Genomic DNA, 12,549 nt, shown 5'->3' with positions numbered 1-12,549 from the left:
TTATGCTTGCTAGGCAAGTATTTTATCACTTGAACCATGCCATCAGCCTGCTGTAAGTTTTTAAAGTTTACTTTTCATATTTGCAAATAGAGCTTTCAGGAATCTTTACACAAATGAAAAAAAGTAGACTAATTTTTTTTCCGAAATTTTTCTTTCCTGTTCTAGTGATCTCATTGAATGTGGAGAAGTCAATGATCTAAAACTGTTTGCAAAGGCAGTTAACATTTGCTGCTATTCTGATTTGTCACAAGACTTCTCTGGGAAATTATGCCTTTTTTTTCTCCTATTATCGTTTTGAATTTAAATTACAGCCATAAAAAATTGGAACCTGAAGATCTATGTTGATGTTCTAACTCCACTAATTTGCTTTCACCTCCTCTCAGATTAAGTTTTCTTATATATAGCAAGTATGATAAAAAAATTTTTTTGCAAATCATCACCACCAGCTTGATGGTACTCTGTTCATATGGCTCTTCACATGTTTCTTGGCCCATGTTAGTAAGACAATTCCTGTTTCTTTTTTGGAAAGCCAGTTCTCAAATGAGAGGTTTGGAAAGTTAGATAATTTTGCTTTTGTGTTTTATTATTTGCTTACAGTTTATATCTTTTCAGGTTGATACAGGCAATACTGGAAGGGTATTGGCTTCAGATGCTGCTGCTTTCCTGAAAAAATCAGGGCTTCCAGACTTGATTCTTGGAAAGGTAATGTTTGTCTGTTATAACTAGAGTATCAGATATCTATAAGCACAAATGAATTTAAATTCAGATTTAAATTCAGATCAATAACCATTTAGAAACATACAAATTAGAATAGAAACAGTTACATTAATGGATTGGGGGTATTTATGACATAGTAATTTATCTTTTTGAAAAGTATTAATGTGTTCAGACTTTTAGAAACATACTGTTGTGTAGGATGAAAGGAGGAAGTAATAGTACATTTGGGTATTATGAGAAGATACAGTGCAGACTGGGAACCTTGCTACCTTTATATACTATGTGTTTAATGTGTGTGTTGAATAGAGTGAAAAATCTTTCCTGTCAGAGCCTTACATTTAGTCAAAATCTTGAAAAATAATCACTGTTAAAAATTCAATTATCCACAAATAAATATGAGTCTTCCCAACTTGCCCGTAGAAAACATTTGTCTTAAAGTTAAATCCTGGGTTAGTGAAAAAGACTAGAAATTTGACTAGAAATTTGAGCATGTGTTTCAGTTCTTTCGCTGGTTGTAAACCTCATTGGGCCTTTGGTTTGCAATGAAGGGTTGCACTGAATGATTTTTAAGGGTTCTTTCCATTTTTAATTCCATGATTTTTAGATCTTACAGCCAAAGAGCATGACATTATAAATTGCAGCAACTTTTCTTTAAGTTAATTTCTGTTAGAAATAAAAATTCTGTTTTCTTTACTTTTGAATTTCAGATTTGGGATTTAGCTGACACAGATGGGAAAGGTATCCTGAACAAACAAGTAAGATTCAGAGATTTATATGAAATTATTTTTAGTGATTTGAAATTAAAAATAGCCAGCAGATTTTTACATTTTTAAGCAAAGAATTGTTTATTTTTATTTTTAAAATCAGTATTAGGGTTTTGCAAGGTAAGTGTCTTAACAGTGAAAATATTTCCAACCTATACACATTTAACTATAACACCTAATACCTAAAGGTTAGTGCTTATTTGGTGATAATGTTCTCTTGAGGTTTATTTTTCTGTCCTATAGGGAGACTTAGCTCTTTGTATCTTACTAATTAAATTATGTGGGTGAACAAAGTTATAATTAAATGTTGATTTTTATTAATAAATGTAAGATAATATTGTCAGTCCATGTGAAAGGAATATCTGGATTAATGAAACTTGAATATTCTGGTTTAAGTCTTTTTTTTATTTCTTTTAAATTTTTTAAAAAATTTTTATTTTTTGGGGTCCGGTCGTGGGCCTGAACTCTGAGCCTGGGCACTGTCCCTCAGCTCTTCAGCTCAAGGCTAGCACTCTACCACTTGAGCCACAGCGCCACTTCCAGCTTTTTTCTCTTTGCTTATGTGGTGCTGAGGATCAAACCCAGGGCCTCATGCATGCAAGGCAAGCACTCTACCACTGAGCCACCTTCCCAGCCCTGGTTTAAGTCTTATCTCTACATGTAAACTGAAAAAATGATTCACAGGCCAGAAGTAAACTCCAGACTACATATGCATGAAAAATAGTTATGACAGGAGTTTTGGACACCATCTTTTTTTTTTTTTTTTTTGGGTCCGGTCGTGGGGACTGAACTCTGGGCCTGAGCGCTGTCCCTTAGCTCTTCAGCTCAAGGCTAGCGCTCCACCACTTGAGCCACAGCACCACTCTACCACTGAGCCAACTTCCCAGCCCCACCATCTATGTACTTTGATATTTTACTTGTTGGGAAGAGATTTCAGAGGTGTATAGGATTGAATTAAAAGTTTGCCACCTGCTAATACTTTTTTTTTTTTTTTTTCCAGTCATGGGGATTGAACTCTGGGCCTGGGCACTGTCCCTCAGCTCTTCAGCTCAAAGCCAGCACTCTACCTCTTGAGCCATAGTGCCACTTCTGGCTTTTTCTGCTTATGTGGTGCTGAGGAATCACAGGGCCTCTTGCATACAAGGCAAGCACTTTTACCACTGAGCCGCCTTCCCAGCCCTGCTAATACTTTTGATTAGCACCACTACTTAAAGTTAACTTCCCCCCCCCTATGGATAAGCCTAAAGCATGATCAAAACCAGAAAAGAGGGGCTTGGGATGTGGCTTAGTGGTAGAGTGCTTGCCTAGCATGCATGAAGCCATGGGGTTTAATTCTTCAATACCATATACACAGAAAAAGGCGAAAGTGGCACTGTGGCTCAAGTGGTAGAGTGCTAGCCTTGAGCAAAAGAAACTTAGGAACAGTGCCCAGGCCCTGAAAGCCCCAGGACTGACAAAAACAAAAAACAGAACAGAAAAGAGATGTGAAGAATTCCATGAGAGGGTCAGAATACTCAATCTCTTAATAATAAAATTCCAGGGCCAGATTGCAGGCTCATTGCAGCCTTTGGGTAGAAGGGCCAGTTTGGTACAGTGGAGACATAATACTTTGTGCATTTAATTCAGCAAATGTTTGTTAGTACCTGTTAAGAGCCAGGCTTTAGAATCAAATACAGGGGCAAAATTATAGGATAGCTTTACAGGTATGATTGATCCCTATCTTACAAGTAATAAGTTTTTTGCTTATGTTCGTGGACTTTGAGTTGAATTTTTTTTAACATGTCGAGTGCCAGTATTTATAAGTCTTCTGTTGAAATTTCCATTGCAGGCATAGATTTTTTTCCTTGAGGAAGAAGAAAGAATTGTGTTGGATCATAGTTTCAAAGGTTTAGTTCATGGTCACTTAGCTCCATTATTTCTGGGCATGTAGTAAGTCAGACCACAATAGCAAAGAGGCAAGGTGGAGCAAAGCTGCCCACTTCTTGGCAACCAAGAAATAGAAAGAAAGGACTGGAGTCCCAATTTATCTTTCAGGATATACCATATATTAACTACTTCCTCCAATAAGTGCTATCTCTTAAAGTTTCTACCATCTCCTGATAGCATCATCAGCTGGGGACTAAGCCTTTAACATATTAGAATAAGATCTAACTCATAACAAAGGCATAGATTTATTTAAAATTAACATATGAAAGAAATAAAAGAAGCCAATACTTATTAAGTTTCTGTGTGCCAAAAATGACACTTGATACTTTCATTGTTATGCTGAGGTTTTATTTTGTTGCTCCTATTATATTGCAAGATAGGTAGTATTAATTTTTCCCATTTATGAAAGAGTAACAGAGGCTGGTATACTTGGTAGCCAGGATATTTGTGATATTATGATAGCCAGATTATTTGTGATATTGTGATATTATAATTAGGGAATTGATTGCACAGTTGTAGAGAAAATGAAAAGAAATTGGGAAATCAGAGTTTTGTCCTCCATGCTAGGAATCAAATCCAGGGTCTCATGCATGCTAGGCAAGCACTCTACTACTAAGCTGCAATTCCTAGCTCTACAGGAAGTATGTTGAAACAACATTTTTTTCCCCCAAGAAAGTTTGGTTGAAGGCAAAGATGTATAAGAATATAGCCTACAAAATGATAAGAAAAGGTCAGAAAGTGGGTAAGATGGTCATAAATGGAAATGGGAATTGGAAAAGTTGTGAAGGGTGAATCAGCAACCAAGGATTGAGTCAGCAACCATACCAAGATGCTGACAGACTGGGGGAAAAAAAACTGGAGTAAAGACTTTTGTTTTCATGCCAATTTTCATTTATCTCTAACTCAAAACAACTGAAAATTATTTGCTTCAGCTTCTTTTCTTAACTTCATCTATTCTTTTCACTCATTCATTCATTGATTCATTCTAGTTTTTGAACTATAAGGAGCTGCTGTACATTGGTACCTCATACCTGTAATCCTAGCTATTCAAGAGGCTGAGATCTGAGGATCAAGGATTGAGGTTCTAGGCCAGACAGGGGAGAAAAGTCTGTGAAACTCTATTCTCCAATTAGCAACCAAAAAACCTCAGTACTGGCACCAAAAAAGAGAAATACAAATTTTTTTAACTTTTTTTTTTTTTTTTTGGTGCCAGTCCTGAGGTTTGAACTCAGGATCTGGGCACTGTCCCTGAGCTTTTCACAAGGCTAGTGTTCTACCACTTGATCCACAGCGCCATTTCAGCTTTTTCTGTTTATGTGGTATTAGGGAATCGAACCCAGGGCTTCATGCATGCTAGGCAAGCACTCTACCACTAAACCACTTTCCCAGACCTTTTTTTCACATATATGATAGAAAATATTTATTAAGGTCATTGAATGTTTTTGGAAATATGAGTATTCTGTATAATTTCATTGTTAGCACATACTACAATTTAAATATTTTCCCATTTATAATGTTATTTGCTATTTATACTATTAGGAAAATTTTTATGTATTTGTTTTCTCAATTTTGGAGCAAATAATTTTGAAGCAAATTTGTGATTATACTTGTTGCTACATAAAATCATGGAATAATTGTAAGTTATGTTTTCAGATAATAAGTATAAATGGGAGGAAGTTAGATAGGTATTTTCTTAACATTATGCTTTTCTTTCAGGAATTCTTTGTTGCTTTGCGGCTTGTGGCCTGTGCCCAAAATGGATTGGAGGTTTCACTGAGTAGCTTGAACTTGGCTGTTCCTCCACCAAGATTTGTAAGAAATGTTTTTAATATATTAATGATATTTAATTAAAAATATGCCTGTACTTTGAAATTAAGAATATTTTTCCTTTGTTAATCCTTGCCATCTGTGACTATTGTGGTTAGTGGTTTCATGTGTATCCTTAGAATTGCATGTATACATAAATATAATAAATACATATTTTCTCATTTTCCATTAGCTGTAGTATCCTGTACCCTTGATTCCATACCTTTAAAATTAGTGTATTAGTGGCGTTGTGGCCCAAGTGGTGAAGCATTCGCCTTGAGCTGAACAGCTCAGGGAGAGCACCCAGGCCCAGAGTTCAAGCCCAACTATCCTCTCCTCTGTGCTCCCTCCCCCCTCTCCCTCTCAAAGCCAGTTGCCGGTGGTTCACACCTGTAATCCTAGCTACTCAGAAGGCTGAGATCTGAGAATCACGGTTCAAAGCCAGCCCCATCAGGAAAGGGTGTGAAACTCTTATCTCCAATAACCACTAGAAAACTGGAAGTGGCGCTATGGCTCAAGGGATAGAGTGCTAGCCTTGAGCTGAAGAGCTGAGGGGCAGCGCTCAGGCTCAGAGTTCAAGTCCAGTGCTGACAAAATAAAAATAAAAATAATGTGTTTAAACTGGACATGTGGCTCAAGTAGTAGAGTACCAGCAGAAAGCAAAAAATTAAAAATAATGTTTTAGAAATCTTTACATATTACATAGAATTTTCCTCCTTGTTTTATGGCTGGTAGTATTTCTTTTCTTCTCCTACTAATAATTACCCATACCTAGGATCACAGTTCAAAGTGTGCTTGGACTACCTTAAAATGAAAACTTAATACACAGACAAAAAAAATAGCAACCAAACTAGAAAGAAAGCCAACTAACTGGGAAAAAGTATTTACCAGCAAAATATCAGACAAGGGTCTAATATCCATTATATACAGGGAACTCAAGAAACTAACCATTCCCAAATCTAACAAACCAATCATGATATGGGCAAGGGAACTAAAGAGAGACTTCTCAGAAGAAGAGATAAAAATGGCAAAGAAACACATGAGGAAATATTCATCATCCCTGTCTGTAAAGGAAATGCAAATCAAAACAACACTGAGATACCACCTTACCCCAGTCAGAATGGCCACATCCTAAAGTCAGCCAACGACAAATGCTGGAGGGGATGTGGAGAAAGAGGAACCCTATTACTGCATTGCTGGTAGGAATGTATACTAATACAGCCATACTACTCCTAGACATCTACCCTGAACAACAGGAACCAGTATACAAAGACACATGCACCTCCATGTTTATTGCAACACTGTTCACAATAGCCAAGATTTGGAAACAACCCAGATGCCCCACTACTGATGAGTGGATCAAAAAATTGTGGTACCTATATACAATGGATTATTATGTAGCCATAAGAAAGGACAAAATAATGGCATTTACAGGGAAATGGATGGAACTAGAACAGAGTATTTTGAGTGAAATAAGCCAAGAACAAAGAGAAAAATGGCACATGGTCTCCCTGATACGTGGATGCTAAAGTCAAAATACAAGAAGATATGACAACTCAAGAAACAAAGGACAACCACCAATTTTGTCATATCGTTGCTATATGACTCCATGTTCTTTTTTTTTTTTTGCCAGTCCTGGGGCCTGAACTCTGGGCCTGGGCACTGTCCCTCAGCTCTTCAGCTCAAGGCTAGTGCTCTACCATTTGAGCCACAGTGCTACTTCAAGCGTTTTCTGCTTATGTGGTGCTAAGGAATCGAACCCAGGGCCTCAAGCATGCAAGGCAAGCGCTCTACCACTGAGCCACCTTCCCAGTCCTGGCTCCATGTTCTTGACCATATATATGGTAGATATATGCACGCAATGGAGGGAAGCCAGGAGGAGGAACAGAATAAGTGGGAACAACCTACACTAAGCAAAAGGAAAGAAATGTAAACATCACCCAATGTGGAAAAAAAAAAACACCAAACTTATTTTGTCAAAGCTCATAGAATTCACAAACTGTGTAGACAATGATAATGACAATTTGCCTTTATGAAGGTTAAAATGTGTTGCTGACTTTAAATATCACTATTCCACAATACTGTGAAATATGTGAAATTTATATAATCACCTAATCTCAATTAAAGAAAAAAAGTGAGAGAAGGGATGGGTTTGGAGGGATGGGTGACAATGTTGTCACTTTGTACTCATATACTGTTTTGTAAAATGGGAACTTCTTTGTACAACTACTTAAAGATAATAAAAATAATTTAAAAAAAAACACCCAAAGTGAGCCTGGGTAAGAAGGCCCATAGACTTTTTTCTCTCCAATTAACCAGTAAAAAGCCTGAACGTGGAGCTGTGGCTCAAGTGATGGAAAACTAGCTTTGAGTGGAAAAAGCTAAAAGACAGTGTTCATACCCCAGTACCAGCCCAGTAAACAAACAAATACAACCTGTAGCCTGTATAATTTGGAAATAATATATATTATCAACTTGCCCTCTATAGTTGTTGAACTAGAAATGCCTGTTTCTCTATATTTTTGCCACTTTACTATTATGAGACTTTTAGATCTTTGTCAGTTTGGTTGGTGACCAAAGGTATGTAAGTGAAATTCTGATTTTTTTTTCCTTTTGGCCCTTTTTTTGTGACACTGAATAGCTTTTCTGCTTTTGAGACATTTACATTGTTTTTGTGTGAATGTCTTAAGTATTGTCATGGCTTATTTTTCTTCAGTTGCTGTTCTTAACTTTGTCTTTATGAGTTTCAAGTATGTTTTCTCAGTTTGTCATTTGTCTTTTAAAGATATTGGGTATTAATTTTTTTTCCATGACAAAATGTTTATATGAATATTTTGTCAAATTAAACCTTTTCTTCTTTTTTACATTTTAAGTTAGTTCTGTTGTAGGTATAAGTATGATTCAGGTTTGTGTTTTTTTTTTCAAGATAGCTACACTGCATAGCCTAGAACAGTGTATTGAATAATCTTTACTTTTGGTAAAGAAAAGATTTGAAATGTCAATTTGAAATTTAACTCAATTATGAGCTGAATTGTCATATGTATTTTGGTTTCTTGATGGATTTTTTTTGGTCTTATTAATTTGTTTATGTGTTAGTTTTACATTGTTTTTATTATAAATTGGTAAGGCTTTTTCTTTGACATGATTGGTCCTCCCTACTCTTTTTCTCAGAAATTTAATGGCTTTTGTTTTTTATTTTATTTCATTTTATTTTTGGTAGTGCTGAAGATCAAGCCTTGTGTATACTAGGGCAATATTGAGCTGTATCCCCAATCCTTCTTGTTTGTTTTTAGAGTTACTATTTTAGAAACATTGAGAATTTAACTATTTTGAGAATGTCTGCACATCTCTATTTAGATATGGTATCAAGGGTTTAATATAGAGATTTACTGCCTAACTATATTATTGTTAAGATTTTAAAAATATAATCATTTGTCTCTCTTTTTTGGGGGGGGTCCAATTGTGGGGCCTGAACTCTGGGCCTGGGCACTGTCCCTTAGCTCTTCAGCTCAAGGCTAGCGCTCTACCACTTGAGCCACAGCGCCACTTCCGGCTTTTTTCTTTTTGCTTATGTGGTGCTGAGGAATGGAACCCAGGGTCTCAGGCTTGCAAGGCAAGCCCTCTACCACTGAGTCACCTTCCCAGCCCAATCATTTGTCTCTTTAGCCAGATGAGCATAAATTGTGTATCATGTACTAGTAACAAATGCTAAGGTGGAGTTTTCCTGAATGCTTTCCTTAAATCTTACTGGAAAAAAGTTATCTATTAAGAGGTCATTTACTTATTTCTGTTAACATTCAGATACCTCTATCTTTATCTCAGTTATAGGAGGATTTCTTCTGTAATACTTGCATATTTTAATGCTATACAATGATTTATGTGGCTAAGTATAAAGGTTTTGTTGCAATGAAAAATAGGTGAAAATCTACTTAGTTTAAAATAGTGTTCTAAATGCAGTGATAACTAAGTGTTTTATATGAATATATTTAAATGCAGAGACTTTTCTTTTGAGGGGTGGCTGGTACTGGGTTTTGAATTCAGGCCCTTTTGCTTGCTAATCAGGCACTCTACCGTTTGAGCCATGTCCCTACCACAAGACGACTTTTTCTTCATTACTTATTAATATGAGAATTTCAGTTTTTGTACTGTTTATGTTTTAGCATGATACCGGTAGTCCTTTGCTAACTAGTGGACCCTCTGCAGTTGAGCTTCCATGGGCTGTAAAAGTAAGTAAACTTCATAATTATTCACTTCTTACTCTTACTTTGCTTCCTACTTACATGTTTTTCCTTCCCCTACTTCCAAAATATAGTGCAATCTATGTTAGACTTTCATATGTATGTTCAAGTGTGGTAACTGGTACTGGACTAGTCTTCAATACTCAGACTCTGTTCTCTTCAAAGCTCTTCAATCTGCGATATTTTTCATTTCTAACTAAACAATAAAAAAACAGATAGTGTTCCAACTGCAAGAGGAATAGAGTACATTAGACTCCTGAGTAGAGTTACTTTGAAGTTATTATTTACTCTGAGCCATTTTGATGAAAATGAATGGTATGTACATATGTATGTTTATGTGTGTTTGTTTGTTTATATTTATTTTTACTGGCTCTGAGGCTTGAATTCTGGGTTTGGGTGCTGTCCCTAAGCTTTTGTGCTCAAGGTTAAAGCTTTACCTTTTAATCCACAGCTCTTCTTTTGGCTTTTTATGGTTAATTAGAGATATGAGTCTCATAGATTTTCCTGCCCAGGCTGGCTTCTAAACTCAATCCTCAGATCTCAGCCTCCTTAGCAGCTAGAATTTTAGGCGTGAGCCACTGGTGCCCAGCTTTACTTATATTTTTAAATAGGAAAACATATTTTAAGTAGGAAAAATTTTTAATGATGTTTGCTAGAACATTTTACAGATATATCCTTTTTTAAATAAAATTTAAAAGACTGTTAGCAAATCTTCTTCCTTTTTTTTCTTTTTTAAAAATGTTTTTCATAGTACATCATGTCTATGACATGAGATGCTTCTTTGAAAGGTATCCTGAAAAGTTGTGGGAGGTTTTTTGTTTTTTGGTTGTTGTTTTTTTTGTGTGTGTGTGCTGGTCCTGGGACTTGAACTCTGAGCCTAGAACTGTCCCTGAACCTTTTTGTTCAGGCGAGGGTCCTACCACTTGAGCCACAGTGCCACTTCCAGCTTTTTCTGAGTAGTTTATTGAAGATAAGAGTCTCACAGACTTTTCTGCCCAGGCTAACTTCAAACCCCAACCCTCAGATCTCAGCCTCCTGAGTAGCTAAATTATAGATGTGAGCCACTGGTTCCCAGCAAATATGTGTGTATATATATATATATATATATATATATCTTTATACATGCATGTATATGTATATATCTATACATATGTATATATGTATATGTATATATCTTTTTACATATGTATATATACATATGTGTATTTTTTAAGTGGTTGTACAAAGAAATTGCCATTCAACAAAGCTGTTTGTGAATACAGCGTCACTGCTTTCCTTCCAACCTATACTTTGCTAGCTTTTCTTAATTTTATAGTATATACATGGAATTCCTAACTGCATTCTCCCTGCCTTCTCTTCGTTCTGATATTCCTCTCTCCTTGAGCCCACCCCATATTGTTCAAGTACCCATTTCCTAGTGGTTATTTTGTTGACTTTGCTTTTCTAAGGAATTACACTATTTGAGTTCTTCCTTGAGTCTATTGTATTTCAGTTAATAATTTTTATACACTTGCATACTAGCCAGTGTAATTACTACTACATTTACGAACTATCACATTTGAGAGAAAATATGCAGCTTTTGCGTATCGGGGCCTGACTTACTTGACTTAAATGTTTTAAAAATACAAGATCTATTCTTTGAGAACTTGATTTCTGTAACTGAAGTTGAATCTTTTTCACTATTATTTTACTGGTCATCTTTTTCGTCTTCTAGGCTGAAGATAAGGCCAAATATGATGCCATTTTTGACAGTTTAAGCCCCGTGGATGGATTTTTGTCTGGTGATAAAGTGAAACCAGTATTGCTCAACTCTAAGTTACCTGTGGAAATCCTTGGGAGAGTAAGATAGTAAATTTTAAATGTTATTTGTGTATATTTTAATTTTATAAAAAACATTATAAAACATTGTATCTTGTTTTAAAGTTGTATCATTATAGAATTTTCTGTGTTCTTTTTTTATTGTTGTTGTTAGTCATGGGGTTTAAACTCAGGACCTGGGTGCTGTCCCTGGGCTTTTGCTCAAAGCTAGTGTTCTAAGTTTGGGCCATAGTTTTGCTTCCAGTTTTTGGGTGTTTAATTGGAGATAGGAGTCTTACGGACTTCCCTCTCAGGGCTGGCTTCAAGCTGTGATCCTCAGATTGCAGTCTCTTAAGTAGCTAGGATTACAGGCCTAAGCCACCAGTGCCTGGCTCAGTGTGTTCTTAATATATAAAAATATTACCAGTTTGTTTGGTTATTCCCTATCAAACGTGAGTAGTCAAAATTAGTTATATGTATAAGCTCCTTGGGTAAGACCATTTTTCTGAGTGCTGCATGCTGTGACTTCCCAATTCTTCAACACTGTTTAAAGACTATCAATATCAATATTTTATATCTGCACTTTACCTCATATTGTTGTAAGGAATTGTTTCGTCTCTAAAATTGTAAATTCTATTCTAACTTGAACTTATGTGCTTTCTAGAACCTTTTCCTAGATTTTTGCAAGACTTTTAGTTTCTTGATTTCATCAAGACCTTTAAACCTCAAACTCTTACTTTCCCTCTATCCCTCTATCTTTTAAATTGTGGCTTGGTACCCTTACCATGAAATTTGCCACATTAATCAGTTGAAAATTTAAATCAATTTAAATTTCAATACTGAGACATACATTCATATTTTTGTGCAGCCATCACTACCATTCATCCTTATGGCTTCTTTTAGTCTATAAACTAAAACACTATCCCCCTTTTTTTTGTAAATTAAAAAAATTTTTTTTTCAGCTTTGGGGCTTGAAATCAGGGCATAGACATTGTCCCTCAGGTTTTTTGCACAAGGCTAGTCCTCTACCACTTTGAGGCACTGTGCAATTTCTGTTTTTCTGGTAGTTAATTGGAGATAAGAGTCTCACGGGTTTTCCTGGCTGGTTTTGAACAGTGATCCTCAGATCTCAGCCTCCTGAGTAGCTAGGATTATAGGCATGAGTCACCAGTGCCCGACTCTTTTGCAGTTACTTTTTCCCTAATGTGGGCTTTTTGAGCCCATCATTTCACATCCACATCTTTAGTTCTTATCTGCCACATTCTTCTTCCATCTTCTGCCTGATGAATTCATAAGTTCTA

General features: G+C 36.0%; 1 protein-coding gene across 2 annotated transcripts in view; it reads left to right on the top strand.

Moving 5' to 3' along the window:
* Eps15 (epidermal growth factor receptor pathway substrate 15) overlaps window positions 1–12,549 on the top strand; it is a 123,148-nt gene that overhangs the window by 30,750 nt on the left and 79,849 nt on the right. For both annotated transcript variants that reach the window (XM_042674684.1, XM_042674694.1), the window contains exons 3-7: window positions 613–702; window positions 1,425–1,472; window positions 5,124–5,219; window positions 9,374–9,439; window positions 11,166–11,291. In XM_042674684.1, the coding sequence (XP_042530618.1) occupies window positions 613–702; window positions 1,425–1,472; window positions 5,124–5,219; window positions 9,374–9,439; window positions 11,166–11,291 (426 nt within the window). The remainder of the gene's footprint in view (window positions 1–612; window positions 703–1,424; window positions 1,473–5,123; window positions 5,220–9,373; window positions 9,440–11,165; window positions 11,292–12,549) is intronic.

The sequence above is a fragment of the Dipodomys spectabilis genome, unplaced genomic scaffold, assembly GCF_019054845.1.
Source record: "Dipodomys spectabilis isolate Male_0828 unplaced genomic scaffold, ASM1905484v1 ptg000002l, whole genome shotgun sequence".
Taxonomy (NCBI): Eukaryota; Metazoa; Chordata; class Mammalia; order Rodentia; family Heteromyidae; genus Dipodomys; species Dipodomys spectabilis.
This window is presented reverse-complemented; position numbering and strand designations above follow the sequence as displayed.